General features: G+C 49.9%; 1 protein-coding gene across 2 annotated transcripts in view; it reads right to left on the reverse strand.

The window, feature by feature from the left end:
- The window catches only part of DLG4 (discs large MAGUK scaffold protein 4), a 740,755-nt gene that overhangs the window by 227,953 nt on the left and 490,415 nt on the right, over positions 1-22,387 (reverse strand). For both annotated transcript variants that reach the window (XM_078671185.1, XM_078671184.1), the window contains exon 2: positions 10,944-11,108. In XM_078671185.1, the coding sequence (XP_078527311.1) occupies positions 10,944-11,108 (165 nt within the window). The remainder of the gene's footprint in view (positions 1-10,943; positions 11,109-22,387) is intronic.

Below are 22,387 nucleotides of genomic sequence, written 5' to 3' on the forward strand. Positions count from 1 at the left end.
TCATGAATGAATGAAGAATTTGTTAAGCACTGGACTCACGCCCGCAGGGGTATCTCCGCACAGACCACAGAAAGAAAAATAAAGGGGTAGTGGGACGCTTAGTTTTAGAAGAGTTCAGCTTTCAATAGTTTCTTGAATTTCTTGAATTTGAGAAGATTAGGGCACTTGCGTAAGGCGATGGGGAGCGAGTTTCAAAGACGCGGGGCAACGCAGGCAAAAGATTTGCTCACGGTTCGAAGTTTGTTAACACGAGGGACTTCTGTCTGAGCCACAGTCAAGGAATAAAGCAAGGGCATTTTGCGTCAGATTACCTTTACAAACAGTGTGATGTACTGCATTCTGCAAGACTAAGACTTAAAATCTTCGACGCTCATGACGAGCTGAGCTCGTCATGAGGCACAGCTCCGCTGTGCTCATGACGAGCTGAGCTCGTCATTACGGCCGTGGAGCGCCCACGCGTGGCTAATTCCCCTCCTGTGCGGGGTGTTCCATTGAGTGGACGGAGTCATGACGAGCTCAGCTCATCATAAGCACGCTGTGCAGCATGACAAGCTGAGCTCGTCACGAGCACCGGGGTGCCGTGCGCGTACCCCCCCCCATGCCACGGGGGAATTGGCCCCGCGGCGAAGGGGTTAATAAGGACTTGATTAATATGACTGAATACGATATTTGTTAAGAGATGTATTTTCATTCTGTTGTTCATTATAGAACTGTATAAATGGATGCTGAACCTTCCACTGCTCCCCAAATCAATACATTAGTGAAGGGAATCAACCCATAAAATCCCCTTATTTGGGCAGTACGCCCACTCCTCCATCAGACCCCTGCGACGCTGTGTGCACTGGACTCCCAAAACACAACATGTTTAATGCTAAGATGTCAAGCCTCCGACAGTAGGCTACTGGACTCTGCCTGAAACCGCAGAGGCGCGACCACGCAAAGCCAGCATCGAAGGCGCTTCATTGCCTCCCAGCAGATGCTGTGATCGAGTCTCAACTACTCTTTGCGGCTCATTAGACCTCCTTCGGCAGGAGGCCAAAATGTCTGCAAAGTCTTGCTTCCAATTACATGCCTAAGAGGACCTGAACTCTGCATCCGCACACCTAATTACCCGACAAGTGCTAACCGGATCAAGCCTGGAGGCAGGACTCTGAGAGTTCAGGACCCAGGGCTGTGCCACTCTTTGAACCCATGCCAGGGGGCAGAGCCCAAATGCAGAGTTCCGGGAAGCGCGTGGTCAGCCTCTGAGTACTTCTACTGTACGCGGGACTCACCATGATGCCGCAATCACCCCCATTTTCCTCTGCACTGACATCCTGTGATTCTGGGCAAATCACTTAATCTCCCCATGCCTAAAATGAATGTGTGTCCATCCTCATGTAATGTAACTGGTGCTATGTAAAGCGCTCTGATACCCGATTCGGTTTGGGTCTAGTTCGCGCTATATAAAACTCTGCAAAAAAAAAAAAAAAATCTTACTTTAACAACACTCTAGAGTAACCCAAAAGTCATGCATAGCACAATACAAAAAGTTTTAATACATAAATAATGTAATTAATTCCATCTGCACTGACTTACAGTACAAGTCAGTGGGGAGGACAATCCCCCTTTTGGTATTTGCAACTATAGGCAAGTCTGTTTTAGCAGCAGGGGAATAGATGAGGCGAAGACAGTTTATGTAGTCAAGTGTACTTGTTATGTGGGAGGAGCTTGCTTCAGTTTGTTTTTGAAGCTGAGCGTGGAATTGGCTAGGAGGTGCAGCTTACCACCCATATGTTGTGAGGCTGGGCTTAATTAGGTTTAAAGATGTAGCTGGTATGAATGAAGATGGATAACCTCAAATAAGGTTTAGGTTGATAATTTATTATAATACTTGTTTATGTGCTCACTAAGGGGACAAGTACATTTTATACTAGGGTCTATGGTATTTGGGGCTAGATGTAGGTAAATCAGATTTACCGATTCAACAATACCGAATTTTACCGATTCGGTATTCATGAATTGGTAAATCTGATGTAGGTAATTATTCGGTAACAATTACCGATTCGGTAATTACCGAATCGGTATTTGCCATTGATTCCTAGGGGCCTTGAAGCCCATAGGAATCAATGGCAAATACCGTTTCGGTAATTACCGAATTGGTAAAAATACCGAATTGCCAAGGGGGACAGGGTGTCACTTTGACACCCTGTTGCACCCTTGATTTTGGCTTGTGTGCCATGTGGCACACATACATGCCCGTACAGATGAGCATGTACACAGGAATTCGTTATTTACCATGCAATAGTATTACATGGTAAATAACAAATTCTTAGGGGCCTGTGGCACTGTTTACTGTGCCACCTACATATTGATTTACAGAATCGGTAAATTTACCGATTCTGTAAATCAAAGGCCCCCTACATTACAAAACCCAAATACCGGTCGGTAACGGCCGAAATCGGCCGTTACCGACCGGTATTTGGTCTCCTACATCTGGCCATTGGTGTTTTAACAGAGGTTGTACCGTAATAAAATCTGGATCGCTCCTTAGCGGCGGAGGCCTTGACTGCTGGCACGGATCTGCGAAACCAATTTAAGGGTGGCAGGTTGGTGTAATGTGGTAGGAGGCTGTAGGGCTTGGCCAGGTGCAAAATGTGTCTAGTTTAGGTCATACACACTCACTTCTAGACAGCATAGGGCCCAGAAAGTGAATGATGGGGTACACACTGGTGGCAGAATGAGGGGGCTGGGGGTTGCAGCAGAGTTCAGTGCCTAGTGGGTTGGTGTAGAGGTCAGCTGGAGTGGGGGAAGGGGTGGGGTTTGGGGATGATAATAAAAACTCTGATTGGTGGCAGCAAGTACTAGGGGCAAAGGTCAACCAATAAACCAAGACGAAGAAGGTTTGAGAGGAATAGGTAGGAGGATAGTGGACCTGAGCAACCTCAGGGTGGTTGAAACAGGTGATGGAGGCGTAGGTGACACTGGACCGGGATAGAGACAGGCCCCGGTGTGGGGCCTAACACTTGATCGACACAGAGGGAATCAGTCCAGGCGGATCCGTGCAGGTCAGAGCCTCGTCCGAAGGGGGCTCGTGGGCAGATGGTCCAGTCCTTCAGCAGTTCATCGCCACCTCCTGTTCTGGAGTAGCCAAGTAACTTTGGCTTCCCAGTGCTCAACCATGCTAGCGGGTCACTGAGACCATGGCAGTGGAGGAGTCCTTTGGGGTCAGTGTGAGAGGACATCTGGTTTCTGAGAAGGGATCCCCATGAAGCTGACCTGGGGGAGGGGGCTCCTCTCTGAGAAGCTTAACCATTCACCATCTTGAAGTACCTAATATTTTGGCCCTGGCAGGGCACATGGGAACAAGACACATTTGAAGGGATTTGTCCACTCTCTAGAGGGCAGGAGAAGGGCCTTTGTGGAGATAAAGAAGCAATTCATCTCTTTGGGATAAAAGTCTGGTCTCCTATTTCCTGCACGACTAAAGGCAATCCTATAAAATAATCTGTAGGATCTACGTGGGACTGAAGACGCACTGAGATTACCCCACTCCACAAAGCTGGAAAGCATTAGAGACTTTATTGCTGTGGCGTAGCAAGGTCAGGTGGTACCCAGTGCGTAACATTTCTTGTCAACCCCCCCCGCATTGGGTTCAGCCGTGTTTCGTTGCATTTGTTGACTGAACTAAAAAGTTTCAATACGTACATATTTTTGCCATTTTGTCACCGACCTCAGTGATGACACCCGGGGTGGGCCACACCCCCCTTCCTACGCCAGAGCTATATTGAAAAGGGAAAGTACACACACAATGCTGCCTAGACCACACCTGCCGAGCCGGGACCGGATATGACATGGCATCAGGTGATCCAAAAGAAACGCGAGGCAACCCTTGTTGTAATCAGAGGTGCCAGAAACCCAGGAGGCAAGGGTGCCTGGGTACTCATAGTCCAGGCGGATGTGAGGTACCCTCCCACACCACACAGCATCTTCACACGTTCCCTCACACAGGAGAGAGGCATCAGACACAACAAGCACAGCACAGCACACACAACACCACAGCCAGCATGAAGCACTGCAGCACGGGTGGCGTCTCCCTTTAACACTCTTTCAACAGTGCCCTCGCACCACCAGTGAATGGCTCACCTATCCTGAACCCTCCCCTCCACCTGGCTACCCAACCTACAGAACTTGGAAGTTGGGCACAACCTTTCATCACTACTACGGCCTACACAGGGCTTTAAGTGGGTCGGGTCTTGCCAGTGCTGATCCCTGCAGTTTTAAAAGAGGGCCTCGAAACGGGCCCCTATCAGGCTCTGTTTTATGCCCTGGTGGTCTGTTTTTTTCCGGACTGCAGTGACAGCAGGCACATCGATGTGAGCGTGTTCATTTTGATCACTTCTCACTAGTGGAGAAGTTACGGCATGACGTCATACCAGGTGAGTGTTGTAGGGGAAGGTAAATCCTTTAAAGAGAGTCATTTTCTCTCTGGATTTCCCTTCTCTTCTTGAAACGCAGGAGCAGAAACATCGTCTTGGTGTCAACAGGGCTTTAATTGGGCCAGTCCTGCCAGTGCTGATAGCCCTTAAATGCAGATGCTGAGACGGGTCCCTATCGAGTTCTCCATTTTTACCCTCAGGGTGAAAAAAAACATCAACTCTGCAGCAGTACCACTGCTGAAAGCCTTTGATGTAACTTCAAAGAGACTCGTTTTAGTTCTTTCACAGTCTCATTTCAGGACTGAGGCATTTTCAGTATTATTTACAACAAAGCCATAGTTGCTGCATATTTATCTTATGCAACTAACAACCATTGGCAAAGCCAATAGTTCTGACTTGTAGGTGTAATACTACTAGTTGTATCATATATATGGCTGCAATGACTGAAACAACAAAATACCAATCGGTTGGCACACTATCCTAAGCGCAAATTTGTAGCTTACGTGTTTTAAGCCACGCCCTTAATTACATCAGCCACGCCCCTTTGATAGACCGTCTAGTTTTTTCATCCCACTTAAAGACCTGAGCCTACAGTTTTCCCTAAAGAAGTGGAACCCTAATGCTTTTGGGAAGCTAGCTGCGGACTGAACGCGCCTCACCATCTGAAACTGAGCTCTCAGAGCAGGAAGAGAGCGACCAACAATCGCTGAAAGCCACATGGTGCCTTGAAACACCTTACTTCCTACATGTTTTTTTCTGTTACCTTATTAATTCTTTGCGATTTCCTTTTTAGGGTGCTGAGCTCAGTGATGCTGAGGGCTGCAGTCTGCTCTTCAGCCACACGGTGGCAACCAAGCGCCAGAGTTGCTTGATGAGACAGTAAGTAATTTTACTTCTCCCGCATAATCTGCGAAAATAGGATTCCGGCTGCAAGGTTTTATCAACGCTTCTCGCACTAATCCCCTTCTGTCCCTCTCTGCCCAGCGAACAGCAACGCAGCGGAGTCCAGGCCACTCTCTGTCCGTTACGCTACACTCGCCTCACAGCCCAGCCTCTCTCTGAGCATCATCGCACCACAAACCGGCCTCAGAATGAGCTTTCTTATTACACTCACTCATCCCACCACAAACCGGCCTCAAACTGAGCATTCTTATTACACTCATACCACCGCAAACCGGCCTCAAACTGAGCATTCTTATTACACTCATTCCATCGCAAACATGCCTCAGTCTGAGCATTCCTATTACACTCATCCCACCGCAAACCGGCCTCAGACTGAGCATTCTTATTACACTCATCCCACCGCAAACCGGCCTCAGACTGAGCATTCTTATTGCACTCATCCCACCGCAAACATGCCTCAGTCTGAGCATTCTTATTACACTCATCCTACCACAAACCAGCCTCAGACTGAGCATTCTTATTACACTCATCCTACCACAAACCAGCCTCAGACTGAGCATTCTTAATACACTCATCCAACCACAAACCGGCCTTAGACTGAACATTCTTATGACACTCATCCCACCGCAAACCGGCCTCAGACTGAACATTCTTATTACACTCATCCCACCGCAAACCGGCCTTAGACTGAACATTCTTATGACACTCATCCCACCGCAAACCGGCCTTAGACTGAGCATTCTTATGACACTCATCCCACCGCAAACCGGCCTCAGACTGAGCATTCTTATGACACTCATCCCACCGCAAACATGCCTCAGTCTGAGCATTCTTATTACACTCATCCTACCACAAACCAGCCTCAGACTGAGCATTCTTATTACACTCATCCTACCACAAACCAGCCTCAGACTGAGCATTCTTATTACACTCATCCAACCACAAACCGGCCTTAGACTGAACATTCTTATGACACTCATCCCACCGCAAACCGGCCTCAGACTGAACATTCTTATTACACTCATCCCACCGCAAACCGGCCTTAGACTGAACATTCTTATGACACTCATCCCACCGCAAACCGGCCTTAGACTGAGCATTCTTATGACACTCATCCCACCGCAAACCGGCCTCAGGCTGAGCATTCTTGTTACACTCATCCCACCGCAGACCGGCCTCAGACTGAGCATTCTTATTACACTCATCCCATCGCAAACATGCCTCAGTCTGAGCATTTTTATTACACTCATCCCACCGCAAACCGGCCTCAGACTGAGCATTCTTATTACACTCATCCTACCACAAACCAGCCTCAGACTGAGCATTCTTATTACACTCATCCAACCACAAACCGGCCTTAGACTGAACATTCTTATGACACTCATCCCACCGCAAACCGGCCTCAGACTGAGCATTCTTATTACACTCATCCCACCGCAAACCGGCCTCAGACTGAGCATTCTTATTGCACTCATCCCACCACAGGCCGGCCCCAGACTGAACATTCTTATGACACTCATCCCACCGCAAACCGGCCTTAGACTGAACATTCTTATGACACTCATCCCACCGCAAACCGGCCTTAGACTGAACATTCTTATGACACTCATCCCACCGCAAACCGGCCTTAGACTGAACATTCTTATGACACTCATCCCACCGCAAACCGGCCTCAGACTGAGCGTTCTTATGACACTCATCCCACCGCAAACCGGCCTCAGGCTGAGCATTCTTGTTACACTCATCCCACCGCAGACCGGCCTCAGACTGAGCATTCTTATTACACTCATCCCATCGCAAACATGCCTCAGTCTGAGCATTCTTATTACACTCATCCCACCACAGGCCGGCCCCAGACTGAGCATTCTTATTGCACTCATCCCACCACAAACCGTTCCCAGACTGAGCATTCTTATGACACTCATCCCACCGCAAACCGGCCTCAGACTGAGCATTCTTATTACACTCATCCCACCGCAAACCGGCCTTAGACTGAACATTCTTATGACACTCATCCCACCGCAAACCGGCCTTAGACTGAACATTCTTATGACACTCATCCCACCGCAAACCGGCCTCAGACTGAGCGTTCTTATGACACTCATCCCACCGCAAACCGGCCTCAGGCTGAGCATTCTTGTTACACTCATCCCACCGCAGACCGGCCTCAGACTGAGCATTCTTATTAAACTCATCCCATCGCAAACATGCCTCAGTCTGAGCATTTTTATTACACTCATCCCACCGCAAACCGGCCTCAGACTGAGCATTCTTATTACACTCATCCTACCACAAACCAGCCTCAGACTGAGCATTCTTATTACACTCATCCAACCACAAACCGGCCTTAGACTGAACATTCTTATGACACTCATCCCACCGCAAACCGGCCTCAGACTGAGCATTCTTATTACACTCATCCCACCGCAAACCGGCCTCAGACTGAGCATTCTTATTGCACTCATCCCACCACAGGCCGGCCCCAGACTGAACATTCTTATGACACTCATCCCACCGCAAACCGGCCTTAGACTGAACATTCTTATGACACTCATCCCACCGCAAACCGGCCTTAGACTGAACATTCTTATGACACTCATCCCACCGCAAACCGGCCTTAGACTGAACATTCTTATGACACTCATCCCACCGCAAACCGGCCTCAGACTGAGCGTTCTTATGACACTCATCCCACCGCAAACCGGCCTCAGGCTGAGCATTCTTGTTACACTCATCCCACCGCAGACCGGCCTCAGACTGAGCATTCTTATTACACTCATCCCATCGCAAACATGCCTCAGTCTGAGCATTCTTATTACACTCATCCCACCACAGGCCGGCCCCAGACTGAGCATTCTTATTGCACTCATCCCACCACAAACCGTTCCCAGACTGAGCATTCTTATTACACTCATCCCACCGCAAACCGGCCCCAGACTGAGCATTCTTATTACACTCATCCCACCATAAACCATTCCCAGACTGAGCATTCTTATTACACTCATCCCACCGCAAACCGGCCCCAGACTGAGCATTCTTATTACACTCATCCCACCACAAACCGGCCTCAGACTGAGCATTCTTATTACACTCATCCCACCACAAACCGGCCTCAGACTGAGCATTCTTATTACACTCATCCCACCGCAAACTGGCCTCAGACTGAGCATTCTTATTACACTCATCCCACCACAGGCCGGCCTACCCTTTGAACATTCATAACCACATCTCACTACAGGCAAGCCTACCCTCTGAGCATTCTTACACTCATGCCACCACAGACCACCCTAACCTCTGAGCATTCTTGTTACACTCATCCCACCACAGGCCATCCTACCCTCTGAGCATTGTTATACCAGCCTCTTCTCACAGTCCCACCCACTACCATTTGAATAAACTCCTCCTGCCCACAATCTACCCAGTCCCAGCTCCACTAAACTCGTCCCCTGGTCCAACATTCCACTGCCCACTCCATACAGTCATCCCCTTTCTCCACTCTTCCAACTACTCACTTCCAAAACTCTTTCACAGACTTTAACCTGACACCCCCCCTACCCTCAGTCTCCACTCCGGTCCCAACATTTTGACTGCCCCGCCTTTTATCCCCACTGCCCCCAGCAGGGTTCCAGCCAGCGAGCCCCCCCTGCAGACCCCAAGCACCTGGAGAAGGTTCCATGTTATACCCCCTGTCACAGGGGACACAGACTTTACATCACGGTTCGAATCACTGTGACTTTGCAACGCAGCCCGAACCATTAACGCATCATTACAACGCATTCCTTTACCACGCCTCAAGTCGCTACGACAACCTGCCATAAGGAAAGCATTGCTGGACTGATGTTGAAAGTTAAGCCCAACACTTTCCCTACTGTTGCGGAGACTGGAGTTGGAATATTAAATTATACTACTCCAAAGTCCAGCGCTTCTCCTAAGACAAGTCGTTGTAATGACTTGCGTGGTAAAGGTATGAGTTGTAAAGACACATTCGTGGCTCGGACCGTGTTGATAAGGCATGTGTGGTAAATGCCTGCGTGGTTTCAACATACAACCCCGACACAGTGCCTGAAGACCATCAAAAACCCTAAACAATCTACATCAAACGAGGCGGAACATTTACAGACCCTCGCGACATCCGGCAGCTCCTTTTACTCCCGTATTATCGGACTCCGGCTAATGTCATCTTCAACTCCCTTTACTCCCTCTTTCTCTGAATCCCTTTTTACTTCTTCGTCTTCTCTGGCTCCACTCTTCTCTAGTTACCTCTATTTTGTCTTTTCTAATTCCCTTTATTCCCTTCTTCTTTCGTTCCCTTTATTTCCTTCTTCTCCAGCTCTGTTATTCCCTTCCTTCGTTTCGGTGCCTTCATTCTTCTATTCCTATTCTGTTCCACCTCTACCTCCTCTTCAGTTCATTCTTTCTTCTATCCCATTATCCTCTCATAATTCACCCTTCTAAGACCCTGTATTCTCCTCTTTTTCGTGTCCCTTAATCCCTTATTCTTTCAATTCCTGAATCTCCACCATCTCTGTTACTTTATTGTTTTTCTATGTTCCTCTTTCTTCAAATCCCCTTTATGCCCTCCTGCTATGGTGCCTTCATTCCCATGCTCTCTGACTCTCTGTACTTCCTCCTGTTCGGTTCCTTCTGTCTCGACATCTCTAATTCTCTTTGTCTCATTCTCCACTTCCCTATATTATTTTCTTCTTAGTCTGTGTCTAGTGCCTACTTTCCTAGCTCCCTTCATTCTTTTCTTGTCGGACTCCCCTTTGTCTCTTCATCCCGACTCTCTTTATTTCCCACTTCTCCCTTCCATTTATTCCCTGCTTGCCTGTTCACTTTCTTCTTCTCTCTCCTCGCCCTCTTTCTTGCTTACCTTCTCTGTACGTCCCTCTGGCCCTTACTTCTCACTGCCTCTGCTCCCTTCTACATAGGCAGTTCTCCCCCATTCCTCAACATCAAACATACCCAGAGCCATCATAGGGGAGAGGCAGGGGGGTTCTTTGCCTTGAGCCCCAGGCTGTTAAGGGTCCCACACTCTTGCCACAAAATGTATTTATATAATAAAAAAGCAGCTCAGACCAGTTAATTTATAATGTGGAAGCAAACGCCAACTGCACCACTAGTTGGCACCAGATGTTGTGGCTAAAGGAAAAGAAAAAACGTGTTTCGTTTTGCAATGCTTAGAAAGAGGAGGGCGGTCTTGTGAAGTTTTTAACCCATGCAGTGCTTAATTTGAACTGGTGGTTTTCCGTGCTCAGCACCACTAAGTTGTCCACACCGGCGCTTATTCCCCACCTGCCACATGATGGCGCTGTTTGGGAATTTGAAGATGAGCACAACAACAATTGTTTATTAATTAAATATACAGTAAAAATGGCTAATATATTCTGCCCAAGCCATTCTTATAGCTTTGGGGGCCTGGAATAGCCTGAATTGGCACACTTATATGAGTGTGATGGTTAGTAGTTGTGTTGTTACTGTCATTAGCAACACTGGCAGGGGCAATGTGTGGTGCAAGCTGCAGTGGTCTCCAAACGAGGGCCCTGGCACTTACTGTTTTACAAATTAAGCACTGCCCATGCCCGTGAAAGCTTGTGCCTGCACACCCCACCACCGCCCTACCTTCATAGGCGAGATATGTGAGTGGGAGACGTAGCCATGGATGTTCTCGATCTGTGATAGGTTCTTTTCGGACACGTGCACCAGCTCAGGACCCTTCACCTGGTTGGGGAGGTGGGCCGGACTGTGCTCCAGGGGCGGGCTGTCTTCATCTTGGTAGCGGTATTTCTGTAGAGGGGAGGAGGAAAGGGTCACCAGACATTCTGGATGGTGGGGGCACAGAGAGGATGACATCAGAGGAAAAGGTCCGTTATAAACCCTACAACATGTAGGGTATGTTCAAACACTTAAAACATACATGTATCCCCAACATGGAACATGTGCCCAAAATCATACCGGTTCTGATGTCACATCTAGAACTTGCAAATTGATAAAAAATCATAGAACAAGTATCTGCTGAAACTCTTAAACATGCATGTATCCCCGCTCTGTTATATCTACCATTTTTAGATAATGTTTCTGGGCCTGATTCACAGAACTAACTTAAGACAAAATCCTAAACTTACTACCATTTTGGTATTCACAGAAGGCACTTACTACTTTTGGTATTCACAGAGGTTAGGAGTCCTAACTTTAGGACTCCTAAATGCTTTCTGTGAATACCGAAAGTCTTAAAGTTAGGATATTTCTCAGTTTCGGAGAAGTAAAGTTAGGACTCCTAATTTTACTACTCCCAAACTGAGAACAATCCTAACTTTAAGACTTTCGGTATTCACAGAAGGCATTTAGGAGTCCTAAAGTTAGGACTCCTAACCTCTGTGAATACCAAAATGAGTAAGTGCCTTCTGTGAATACTAAAATGAGTAAGTGCCTTCTGTGAATACTAAAATGAGTAAGGGCCTTCTGTGAATACCAAAATGGTAGTAAGTTTAGGATTTTGTCTTAAGTTAGTTCTGTGAATCGGGTCCACTGTTTGTTGGTATGTATCCAGGTTTTTAATAGCTGTATTATGCGTATGCTTGAGACTGAACCATATGGAACATACTTCATGATATTAACTGATGTTCTTAATATGTTTTATGATTGTTTTTATTGTACGTTTATGATTGCCGATGTCAATCGAATAGAGTAATTATTGAATTGAGTTGATTAAAAATCATAGAACACAGGTATCTGCTGAAACAGTTCAAACATACATGTATCCCCAACTGAACATACTGCCTGAGTTCAATATCTTAGAATACATAGTTTCTGATCAAAATATTATCTCACAGCGCCAGCTCAGACACCTAGATCATATGAGGGTGTTAACAATCTGTCAAAAAGCATTGCAAATTGTGTTAAATGTGAAGAAAGTAGTTTTCAGGGCGCACAACACATTTTTCATGCTTAGAGGAAAAGTGGTGTTACCGCTTTAGGACTGGTGTACTACATTACAGTTTACTTGTTCGTCCCAAGTTAGTAAATATTTGGGAAAGTCGATTGAAGGGTCTGGCTTGAATATACCAGCTATACCAACAATTGAGCTACCCCCATATCTGACATGTAAATCGTGCAACAAACCTCATGTAAAAATATGATAAAGTCTCTTTAAAATTCAACAAAGTGTCTTTTTAACATGCCCCAGCATTTCAGCTTTGTGCATTAGATTGAATCCTTGCATTAAGTGACACTGATGAGAAGTGATGGTCTAAATATGAAACGTTCATGCCTATACGCCCACCGCCCTGGCGACGACAACGCGACTGATGAAGCGAGCAGTAATTCAGTTGTCGTGTGCACTCTGTGTGAGGCCTAGATTGGCATTACAGATGGAACAGCATTAAAGCCTGTTAAAACATCTAGAAGAGAGGTTTTTGTACCGCACACATGCTGAACTGTTGTATTTATACTTGAAATGCGATGAAAAGGGGGCAGAGTAAATAAGGTAACTGTCTAGGATCACACAGTGTGGTCGACCATGATCGCTGGGAATGATCCCAGGTTTCCTGGTTTCACACTGTTTAATACCACCAATAGCTGGGTGTTTCTTTATCTTTTTGGTTTTACATCAAAGGTGAATGTTTTGTCTTTAATTATCTCAAGAGACACATCAGTCCACTGTGTTAAAAATATACACACATTATACATTAAATCAAGTTGATATACGGAGCCGTTCTAGAAAAAAGTATTTGAGTTAATGGAGTGCGGAGCACTCTGTTTTAATGTGACCTCACTGAAGACCACCTCACTGAAGATCACCTCGCTGAAGATCACCTCACTCATCCTCTCCCTATCCAACGAACCTGAACACCGCCAGACACAACTTTCGAGAAGGCATGGAAGCCGTCGCCAAATGGATGAAAAACAGCTGCCTACAACTAAACGCAAACAAAATGGAAGTACTCATCATGGGCCCATACCCAGACACCTGGAATGACACCTGGTGGCCCCCCGCCCTCAGAAGCCCGCCCACCCCCACAGACCACGCACGCAACCTGAGAATCATCCTGGACTCAGAGCTCAAAATGGACCGCCAGATCAACTCCGTCTCGTCCTCCTGCTTCCACACCCTCCGCCTCCTACGTAAAATCTTCTAATGGATCACCCTAGAATACAGAAAGACCATCACTCATGCCTGGTCACCAGCAGGCTCGACTACGGAAACGCACTCTATGCCGGAATAAAAAAAAACCTCACCCGCAAGCTACAGAACATCCAAAACGCCGCCGCAAGACTGGTCCTCAACCTACCAAGCCACTGCCACATCTCCCAGCACATGCGCACACTCCACTGGCTCCCCATTGAAGCTAGAGTCACCTTCAAGATGCTCACCCACGCTCACAAGGCCCTCCACGACACTGGACCAGCATACCTGAACAGACGACTCAAATTCCACACACCCCAAAGGACCCTACGATCAGCCCAGCTCTCCTACGCTGTGGTCCCCCGCAGAAGAAAGACCAGATCGGGAGGCTGCTCCTTCTCCTTCTGTGCGGCCAGTGCCTCGAACAACATTCAGCTCCACCTCAGAAGGATAACATCGCTCACCATCTTCGCAAGAAACCTCAAAACCTGGCTCTTCGACAGACCCCCTTCTTGATAGAGTGGAACCTGCGAACCCCCCACACCCCCAGCGCCTTGAGACCCTTACGGGTGAGTAGTCACGCTTAACAAACACCTGATTTGCTTTGATTTGATTTCACTGAAGACCACCTTACTGAAGATCACCTCAATCAATCAATCATAAATTTGTATAGCGCGCTACTCACCCGTAAGGGTCTCAAGGTGCTGGGGGGGGGAGGGCGCTACTGCTCGAACAGCCAGGTCTTGAGTAATTTCCTGAAGGAGAGGTGATCCTGGGTCAGCCGTAGGTGAGTGGGGAGGGAGTTCCATGTCTTGGCTGCCAGGTAGGAGAAGGATCTTCCTCCGACGGTGGATTTCCGAATTCTTGGGACGGAGGCGAGGGCGAGGCTGGTGGATCGGAGCTGGCGGGTGGGTGTGTAGAAGGTGAGGCGGCTGTTGAGGTACTTCGGGCCCAAGTCATGGAGAGCCTTGTGTGCGTGGGTGAGGAGTCTGAACGGGAACCTCTTGTTGCCGGGGAGCCAGTGCAGGTCTTTCAGGTGGGCGGAGATGTGGCTGCGGCGCGGGAATTTCCAGGATGAGTCGTGCTGAGGCGTTCTGGATGTGCTGGAGTCTTTTCTGGAGTTTGGCTGTGGTTCCCGCGTAGAGGGTGTTTCCATAGTCCATACGGCTGGTGACGAGGGCCTGGGTGACCGTCTTCCTGGTTTCGGTGGGGATCCATCGGAAGATCTTTCGGAGCATGCGCAGGGTGTTGAAGCAGGAGAATGAGACTGTGTTCACTTGCTTGGTCATTGCAAGGGAGGAGTCCAGGATGACGCCGAGGTTGCGTGCATGGTCCGTTGGTTTGGGTGCGCTGCCCAGGGCAGGCGGCCACCAGGAGTCGTCCCAGGTGGAGGGCGATGATCCCAGGACGAGGACTTCCGTCTTGTCTGAGTTCAGTTTCAGGCGGCTGTTCTTCATCCATTCGGCGACGTCTTTCATCCCTTCGTGCAGGCTGGTTCTGGCGATGGCGGGGACGTTAGTGAGGGAGAGGATCAGCTGGGTGTCGTCGGCGTAGGAGATGATGTTGAGGTTGTGTTTGTGTGCGATGGCTGCGAGAGGGCTCATGTAGACGTTAAAGAGGATTGGGCTGAGTGATGATCCTTGTGGTACGCCGCAGATGACTTCGGTGGCCTCGGATCTGAACGGGGGGAGGCGGACTCTCTGGGTTCTTCCGGCAAGGAACGAGATGATCCACTCCAGTGCCTTCTCTTGGACTCCGATGTTGCTGAGGCACTGCACTAGGGTGCGGTGGCAGACAGTGTCGAACGCTGCAGAGAGGTCCAGGAGGATGAGGGCCGCTGTTTCCCCGTTGTCGAGCAGGGATCTGATGTCGTCAGTGGCTGCAATGAGGGCGGTCTCGGTGCCGTGGTTGGCTCGGAAATTGGACTGCGAGGGGTCGAGGGATCCGTTCGTCTCGAGGAAGGCGGCAAGGTGTCTGTTGACGGTCTTCTAGATGACTTTGGCGGGAAAAGGGAGGCGCAAGAAGGGGCGGTAGTTCTTGAGGTCGGTGGGGTCTGCTGTTGGTTTCTTCAGGAGGGCACTGAGCTCGGCGTGCTTCCAGATCTTTGGGAAGGTGGCGGTGTTGAAGGAGGTGTTGATGATGTCCCGGAGTTGGGTGCGATGATGGAGTAGGCCTTGTTGAAGACGTGGTGGGGGCAGCGGTCGGTTGGTGATCCGGAGTGGATGGTGTTCATCGTGCGGGTGGTGTCTTCGGTGCTGATCGGGGTCCAGGCGCAGAGGGTGGTGGTGGGGGGCGTTGGTTCGGTGGTTGGGTGCGTGGTAGGTGCGCCGAAGCTGTTGTGTATATCGTCGATCTTGCGGTGGAAGAACGAGGCGAGTGAGTCGCAGAGGTCTTGCCAGGGGGTGATGTCGTTGTTTCCGGCGCTGGGGTTGGAGAGCTCTTTGACGATGCTAAAGAGTTCCTTGCTGTTGTGGGCATTGTTGTCCAGTCGTTCTGTGAATGCTGTCTTCTTGGTGGTGCGGATCAGCTGGTGGTGTTTGCGGGTGGCGTGCTTGAGGGCAGTCATGTTGTCTGTGGTCTGGTCGTGTCGCCAGGCTTTCTCAAGGGTGCGGCAGTTCTTCTTGTAGTTCTTGAGTTCGTCGGTGAACCAGGAGGTTTTCTTGCTGCCGGGTCCACTGGGAGGGTTCTTCAGTGGTGTGAGGTCATTTGTGCAGTTGGTGAGCCACTGTGTGAGGTTGCTGGCTGCTTCGTTTGGGTCCGTTGTGCTGGCGGGAGGGTTCTGGTGGAGGGAGGTGGTAAGCTGCTCGGTGGTGATCTTGCTCCAGCTCCTGCGAGGAATCTGTTGTGGGTGGTGGTGGGTCGTTGTTCTTCTGAAGCTGAAGTGGATGCATCTGTGGTCAGTCCAGTGGAGTCTGGTGGAGTGGCTGAAGGAGATGTGCTTGCTGGAGGAGAAGACGGGGTCAAGCGTGTGGCCGGCGTAGTGGGTGGGGGTGTTCACCAGTTGCTTGAGTCCGAGGTTGGCGAGGTTGTCCAGCAGGGTGGTGGTGTTGCTGTCCATGTTGTTCTCCAGGTGGAAGTTGAGGTCCCCTAGGAGGATGTAGTCAGCAGAGGGGAGGGCGTGCGGGCTGATGAAGTCTGCGATGTCTTCGCTGAATTGTGTCCGTGGTCCCGGGGGTCTGTAGATGAGGGTGCCTCTAAGGGGGGTCGGTCTTGGGATCGGTGTGTATCTGGAAGTGGAGTTGTTCGGCGGCGGTGAAGGTGTCGTCGGGGTTGATCGTGATGTGGATGCTGTTCTTGTGTACGATGGCAATGCCTCCTCCAGTCTGGTTTACACGGTCCTTCCGGGTGATCTTGTATCCGTCCGGGATGGCTATGGCGATGTCAGGCGCTGAGGAAGCGTTCATCCAGGTTTCTGTGAGGAAGGCGACGTCCGGTGATGTAGTGTCGAGCAGGTTCCAGAGTTAGACGGCGTGCCTGTGGATGGAGCGGGTGTTGAGCAAGATGCACTTGAGGTGGTTGCTGCTGGTGCACGGCTTGTCGGGTGCGGTACAGGTCCGGATGCAGGTGAATTTGCAGGCTTGGCAGGTGAAGGGTCCGTGGGTGCGTTTCGGGGTGGCTCGGTAGCAGGCGGGGTTCCGGTTGGCGTTGAGTGCGTGGAGGGTGGCGGCGTCGTAGGTTCGTCGGGAGGGTTGGCGACGTCGGGGGCCAGGGGTCCTGGCGCTGGGTGCGGTCCAGGCGTAGACGGGCTTGCCTTTGGCGCGCCTTCGGCGCACAATCAGCACGCCCGCTGCGCGTGAACGCTGCACGTATGCGCGGGCTCCATATAAGGCGAAGTGGGAGGGAGGAGCAGCTGGGAGGCGGGAGCGGGGCGGCCAACGGGGACACAGAAAGAAAAGGGGGCGGGGCCACGAGGAGGCAGCGGCGGGAAGCGGGGAGCGGAGGGGGGGTCACAACAAGGGAACAATACCGGCAAAATCGCTGATCCTACTGACAAAAAGAAACACTACGAATCCAACACTACTGTGAAACAGAAAACGAAATACAAATAAAGGCAGAGATGGGGGAGGTAGAAAACGAATACAAATGAAGGCACAGATGGGGGAAATGGAAAACGAAATACAAATGAAGGCACGAAGGGGGAAATAGAAACGAAATACAATGAGGCACAGATGGGGGCAGCAGCGGAAGGGATAGCGAGCAGCAGCGAGGGGGCGCCTACAGCTGGTGGGCTGTGCGGCGTGGAGGTGTCCTGAGGTCTCTCATTGAAGACCACCTCACCGAAGACCACCGCACCGAAGATCACCTCACCGAAGACCACCTCACCGAAGACCACCTCACCGAAGACCACCGCACCGAAGATCACCTCACTGAAGACCACCTCACTGAAGACCACCTCAACGAAGACCACCTCACTGAAGACCACCGCACCGAAGATCACCTCACTGAAGACCACCTCACTGAAGACCACCTCACTGAAGACCACCACACCGAAGACCACCACACCGAAGACCACCTCACCGAAGACCACCTCACCGAAGACCACCTCACCGAAGACCACCTTACCGAAGACCACCTCACCGAAGACCACCTCACCGAAGACCACCTCACTGAAGACCACCTCACTGAAGACCACCTCACTGAAGACCACCTCACTGAAGACCACCGCACCGAAGATCACCACACCAAAGACAACCTCACCGAAGACCACCTCACTGAAGACCACCTCACTGAAGACCACCGCACCGAAGATCACCTCACTGAAGACCACCTCACCGAAGACCACCTCACTGAAGACCACCTCACTGAAGACCATCTCACCGAAGACCACCTCACCGAAGACCACCTCACTGAAGACCACCTCACCGAAGACCACCTCACCGAAGACCACCGCACCGAAGATCACCTCACTGAAGACCACCTCACTGAAGACCACCTCACTGAAGACCACCACACCGAAGACCACCTCACCGAAGACCACCTCACCGAAGACCACCTCACCGAAGACCACCTCACCGAAGACCACCTCACCGAAGATCACCTCACCGGAGACCACCTCACCAAAGACTACCTCACTGAAGACCACCGAAGACCACTGCATCGAAGATCACCTCACTGAAGACCACCTCACTGAAGACCACCTCACCGAAGATCACCTCACCGAAGACCACCTCACCGAAGACCACCGCACTGAAGATCACCTCACTGAAGACCACCTTACCGAAGACCACCTCATTGAGGACCACCTCACTGAAGACCACCTCACTGAAGACCATCTCACTGAAGACCACCTCACTGAAGATCACCTCACTGAAGATCACCACACCGAAGACCACCTCACTGAAGACCACCTCACTGAAGATCACCTCACTGAAGATCACCACACTGAAGACCACCTCACTGAAGATCACCACACCGAAGACCACCTCACTGAAGATCACCTCACTGAAGACCACCTCACCGAAGATCACCTCACTGAAGACCACCTCACTGAGGACCACCTCATTGAGGACCACCTCATTGAGGACCACCTCACTGAAGACCACCTCACCAAAGACCACCTCACCGAAGACCACCGCACTGAAGACCACCTCACTGAGGACCACCTCATTGAGGACCACCTCACTGAAGACCACCTCACTGAAGACCACCTCATCGAAGACCACCTCACCGAAGATCACCTCACTGAAGACCACCTCACCGAAGATCACCTCACTGAAGACCACCTCACTGAGGACCACCTCATTGAGGACCACCTCATTGAGGACCACCTCACTGAAGACCACCTCACCAAAGACCACCTCACCGAAGACCACCTCACTGAAGATCACCTCACTGAAGATCACCACACCGAAGACCACCTCACTGAAGACCACCGCACTGAAGACCACCTCACTGATGATCACCTCACTGAAGATCACTACACCGAAGACCACCTCACTGAAGGTCACCACACCGAAGACCACCTCACTGAAGATCACCTCACTGAAGACCACCTCACTGAAGACCACCTCACCGAAGATCACCTCACCGAAGATCACCTCACCGAAGACCACCTCACTGAGGACCACCTCATTGAGGACCACCTCACTGAAGACCACCTCACTGAAGACCACCTCATCGAAGACCACCTCACCGAAGACCACCGCACTGAAGATCACCACACCGAAGACCACCTCACTGAAGACCACCTCACTGAAGACCACCTCATTGAGGACCACCTCACTGAAGACCACCTCACCGAAGATCACCTCACCGAAGACCACCTCACCAAAGATCACCTCACTGAAGACCACCTCACTGAAGATCACCTCACTGAAGACCACTGAGGACCACCGCACTGAAGAACACCTCACTGAAGATCACCTCATTGAAGACCACCTCACTGAAGACCACCTCACCGAAGACCACTTCACCAAAGATCACCTCACCGAAGACCACCTCCCTGAAGTCAGGGTACGGTGACTGGAGACCTCTGGGTGGCAGTGCAGGGTGGAGTCAGCCCGCTCCGGAGAATCACCAATAGATTCTGGTTCTGCTAAGTGGCCCTGCGGTGTGGATAGATGGAATAGGGGCATTTCCACGGTGGTACTTGATGTCCCCCATTGCCATGCCAGTGTCCTGGCAGGGCCCAGTTACCCCTATAAACAAAGTCAATTACTGACAACAGTCATGGTGATGCTCTGGTAGCAGAATGTTGAGACGGTGGGGCGGTATAGAGGTGGAATGGTGTGGCGGTGAAATAGTGTACCAGTGGAATGCGGGGGTGGTGGAATGCTGTTGGGGTGGACTGATGTGGTAGCCCGATGGTGGAATGATGTGGTAGTGGAATTGTGTGACAATTAAATGGTATGGCAGTGGAATAGTGCGGCAGTTATACTGCGGCGGAATGGCGTTGTGTCAGAATGGCGTTTCCGTGGAATAGGGTGGTAGTGTAATGGTATTGCGGTGTAATGGCACTGTGATGGGATGGTGTTGCAGTGGGATGGTGTGGAGGTGGAATGATGGAATGGTGTGGTGCTAAAATGGTGCAGCGGTGGAATGGTGCAGGGGTGGAATGGTGCAGCGGCGGAATGGTGCAGCGGTGGAATGGTGCAGCGGTGGAATGGTGCACAGATGGAATGGTGCACAGATGGGTATCACTGTGGAATGGTGAGATGGTGGGATGGTATTGCTGTGGAAAGGAGTGGAGCTGGGATGGTGTGGAGGTGGAATGGTATGGTGGTGGAATGATGCAATAGTGGAATTGTGAATGGAGTGGACTTGGAATGGTGTGGGGTGGTGTTGTGGATTGATGTGGCGGTGGAATGATGCGATAGTGGAATGTTGTGGTGATAGAATGTTGTGGTGGTTGAATGGTAGAATAGTGTGGTGGTGGAATGGTAGAAAGGTGAGATGGTGAATGGTATTACTGTGGAATGGAGTGGAGCTGGGATGGTGGAATGGTAGAAAGGTGGATGGTATTGTAGTGGAAAGGTGCAGTGGTGGAATGAAGTGTCGGTGTGTAGGCCTGCACGCGGCTGGTGCCTGTGCCCAGGTTTAAATCCCCTCCCTGGTCCACAGAGACCGTGTTAATGTATGGGGCCCTCTGCGGGCCCCTTCTGGGGCCCCAGGAATCAAGTAATGCTCTCTGGTGCTCGAAGGATGATTTGTGTAGGTCTGATAATCGGCACCCGCCCAATCCCCCCCCCCCCACATAAGAACATTTCACTCTCATAAGATCATCACATCCTGCTCCCTCAGGAGGGAAAGTGCCGGTCCTGGATGGAGGGGGCTGGGGGCCTCTGGCAGGAGAGTGAGGGATGAAAGAAAGGGGAATAGAAAACTGCAGAGGCAATCGTTATATGCAGGCAGAGGGGAGAGGGACAGGGGGGCACGGAGCTGAGGTCTGACAGGCACTGATTGATGGGGGCTCTTATTGTCCACAGCCCCTCCCCCACCAGCCACTTCCAGCTGATGCCAGAAATGTGTGCCACCGAGACAGCATCTGGAGCAGCATGGGGTGGAAAGTGGATGGGGGAAGCATGGGGTGGAGTAGAGGGGAGGGAAGCATACACTTATTAACCTGACACAACGGTTGAGGTTTATAAATATATATATAAATATATATATATACACAAATAAACACACACACACACACATATATATATATATATATATATATATATATATATATATATATTACCTACTGGCGGTCGCCAGTAGGTAGTTATAGTTAGGATCGTTTTCCATAGGAAATCCGCAACATTCCATTGGGAATAACTTTGGCGCCGAATGAGGGATCTGCCTGTAATTTTCCTTAACTTTGCCTCGCTGCGCTCCGCTCCTTCCCTGAAAGTTTTGGGGGGATCCGTCAAGCGGGGGCCGAGATAAAAGGGGGGTCCCAAAACATGTTTTCCCCATGTTAAATTCAATAGGGCGGTTGGACTCACTTTTAGCCCGAACGGCTGAATGGATTTCCACCAAACTTGGCAAAATTGTAGGGACTGGTACCCCGATGTGCCTTTGCTATGTCTCAAGATATATACTCCAGTGGTTTTTACGAAAATTAACTTTGAAAAAATATATAATGGGCTACATTGGGCTATATATATATGTTAGAGCCCAAATGTAGCCCAATGTAGCCCAAAGATGGCCACCAGAGACAAAAAAAACAAATGTAGCCCAAATATCAGCCAGATGTAGCCCAACTATAGCCCAATGACAGAATGTCCCAAAGTGTTCTAAAGAACAACTAGAACGCTAACAGTCTTACTTATGACAAAAGTATGGCACACCTGAAGTCATCTTGATTGGAATAAAGTGGTAACACTTAATACATTTAATTTGAAAAGGAACAAAATGAGGGGTTTCATTTTGCCATAGAATTTTTTTATATATATCTATATACATATATATTATATATATATATATATATATATATATATATATATATATATATATA

The sequence above is a fragment of the Lissotriton helveticus genome, chromosome 12, assembly GCF_964261635.1.
Source record: "Lissotriton helveticus chromosome 12, aLisHel1.1, whole genome shotgun sequence".
Lineage (NCBI taxonomy): Eukaryota > Metazoa > Chordata > Amphibia > Caudata > Salamandridae > Lissotriton > Lissotriton helveticus.